This window comes from Monoraphidium neglectum (assembly GCF_000611645.1).
Source record: "Monoraphidium neglectum strain SAG 48.87 unplaced genomic scaffold scaffold05732, whole genome shotgun sequence".
NCBI classification, from domain to species: domain Eukaryota; kingdom Viridiplantae; phylum Chlorophyta; class Chlorophyceae; order Sphaeropleales; family Selenastraceae; genus Monoraphidium; species Monoraphidium neglectum.
In genome coordinates this window covers 320-2801 of record NW_014007898.1, presented here as the reverse complement: position 1 = coordinate 2801, position 2482 = coordinate 320, and the positions used below count along the sequence as shown (strand labels likewise).

General features: G+C 65.0%; 2 protein-coding genes across 2 annotated transcripts; one reads left to right on the top strand and one right to left on the bottom strand.

Moving 5' to 3' along the window:
* Nucleotides 1–256: 256 nt before the first annotated feature.
* MNEG_15857 (hypothetical protein) lies at nt 257–556 on the top strand (the record flags this gene model as incomplete). The annotated part of the gene is made up of 1 exon (XM_014035673.1): nt 257–556. A coding segment is annotated over one exon (300 nt), but the record flags the coding sequence as incomplete, so codon positions are not given.
* A 604-nt stretch (nt 557–1160) lies between these two features.
* Nucleotides 1161–1646, bottom strand: MNEG_15856 (hypothetical protein; the record flags this gene model as incomplete). Its single annotated transcript, XM_014035672.1, has 1 exon — nt 1161–1646. One exon carries the CDS (start codon nt 1644–1646, stop codon nt 1161–1163), a length of 486 nt encoding a protein of 161 aa, XP_013891126.1.
* Nucleotides 1647–2482: the final 836 nt, after the last annotated feature.

Here is a 2482-nt window from a genome sequence, read left to right as displayed (position 1 = left end):
CGGCGGGACGCGAGCCCGCTCACGCGCCAGATCACCGACTACGCGCAGCGGCAGTACTCTGTGAGTCACCACTCTGATGGCCAAGCCAGCAGCCTGGCCCATCCCGACGGACCCTTTACCCTATTCTGCATTGCTGCATCACACCATGTGGCACTCGGTCAGCATGGCTTTTCCCTCCATCCCTTGTTGACTGCTCATTTTTTTTGCACGGCTTCGCTGCTGACAACTGCCTGTATCACTGCTGCAATCCACCCAGGGCCGCCCGCGATACCGGAGCCAAGGCAGCAGCAGCCCTTCAAGCGGCAGCGGAGGTGGCAGCAGCAGCAGCAGCGGCAGCGACGAGGAGCGCGCCGGCGCGGCGGGCGGCGGCGGCCGCGGCGGCGGCACGGCCGGGCGCGGCGGAGGGGGCGTGGCGCGGCTGCTGGATGTGCTGCGCAAGTACGGCGGCGACCCGGGCCTCGACGGCGGCGGTGGCGCGGCGGGCCTGCGGCGTCTTCGGCGGGGCAGCAGCAGCAGCGGGCGGGAATACTACTCGCCGGGGAGGGGCTCGCCTTGAGCTCGGCGCGGCAGCGTCGCGTTTTTGCTGGTTGGCCACGCACGTGACGCGGCTTCACCGCGCGGGCGACTTGGCTGCAAACACTTGGTCTTCATTACAGCAGCACTACGCCGATGATCATTCATTGTTGCCTTTGATACGTGTGCGCCAGCTGCCTACTTGAAATTCATTATGAAAGCGCCGGGGCTGCGGGCGCGCGGGCTCAACGAGCCGCGCCCACGGCGCGCTTCTGCGGCGCCGTCCCCAACATAATGAGAGAGCATAGCGCGTCGCGGCGCGGTCCCTGAGATGCGCAAAACAGGCGCAGTGTGAAGTATGTAAACAAGTCAACCCATCATCGAGTCATCAATGGGCTGCAGCAGCATTCGGGCTTCGGCTCCGATTCAGGAACGCTATGCGCATGTGCCGCATTGCGGAAGACCGCTGCAAGCAAGGTGGATCCTTCAAGGCACAAGGGCTGCAAATCATTTTGGCCGGCAGTTTAACAGCCGCGCAGCAGGGGGCGGCAGCCAGCGGGCCGGCGCTTCAGGGAAAAGGGTAGGTGCAGGCTGGACAACCAATGTGATATCAACAAGTATGCAGGCGACCCAAGCGCACGGCGCGCTCACGACGCGGCAGGCCGGGCGTCCTCCGGCTCGGGGTCCGCCGCCGGCTCGGGTGCCTGGTTGCCGCCGGCCGCCGCCGCCCCCGCCTCGCCCGGCGTCGCCGCCCCGTCCGCCTCGGGCGCGGGCTCGTCTGTCCCGGCGACGATCTCGGCCACGGGCGGCAAGTCGTCGTGGTCATGTTGATAGTCCTCATAACTCCCATCTGCGCCGGCGGCGGCGGCGGCGTAGAAGCGCGCATGCGCCGCGAGCTCGGCGTCGAGCGCCCGCTGGTCGATGCTGCTGGGGGTCGCGCCCGCGGCGCCCGCGCTGCCGCCGTCGCGCCGCAGCTGCCACAGGCGCCACGAACGCCACCATTGCAGGGGTTCGCGCAGCTGCTGGTGCTGCTGCTGCTGGTGCTGCTGCAGCGGCTTTGGCGAGGGAGAGCGCCAGTCCGCCCCTGCAGCGACGGCGAGCGGCAGGCGCGCTGTACGGGCTCCTGCAGCCATCATGACCATCATGAAAAGCATAGTAATGATTATGCTTTTAATGGCCATGTTGTATAACTGAGAGCACGCACTGCGCGCGCGCGGACTCGGCCCGCCCGGGAGGATACTCTCTCCGCCGCAATCACGTCAAAGGAGTTACAGAGCTGCCATTTGTATACGAGAGAGAGATATTATGCTGAAGAATCGCTCTCTGAGAGCGCGTGCGGCTTCAGCGCGTGTCACCCACGGTGAGAGTGGCTGGGGCCAAGTGGCCCAAAGTTTGGGGCAAGTACGGTTTTGTTTCCCCCGGACATCCACATGTACACAGGATGTGACCCCATTATATCGGGGAGAGCTGCATCAGTCGTTGTTTTCAACACAATGCACATTAGGCACATGCACATGGGGGGCCAGGAGCCAACCTGTGAGGTCGACAGGAAGCAAGCTACTTGGCTGAGTGGCGTGTGGTGTGACGCAGTGCTGTTGAGGGGGCAGTCTGTACTCCTGCGGGGCTTGTGGTGTATTTACAGACACCTTGGTCATGCCGCAGATGCCTGTGCCGCGCGCCCATGCCATAAGTGCAAACGAGCGACGTCGCCCAAACCCAACCGCGCAAGGCTGCCCCCTCCCAAACTCCTGACACAGCGACACTAGCGCGGCATTTGGGCCTGGCACACGCGGATGCGCCGCGCCCTCGGGGGTGTCTGTGGAAACCAGTGCATATTCAGCCGTTGGTGCGCCTGATTGTCCCCTGAAGCCTGATACTGTCATCACAACCTAGTCAGCAGGCGCTCCGGCGTCAAATCACGCCCCCCATCGGCCCCCGCGCGCCCCTCCCCGCAAGCGCTGACTCTCAG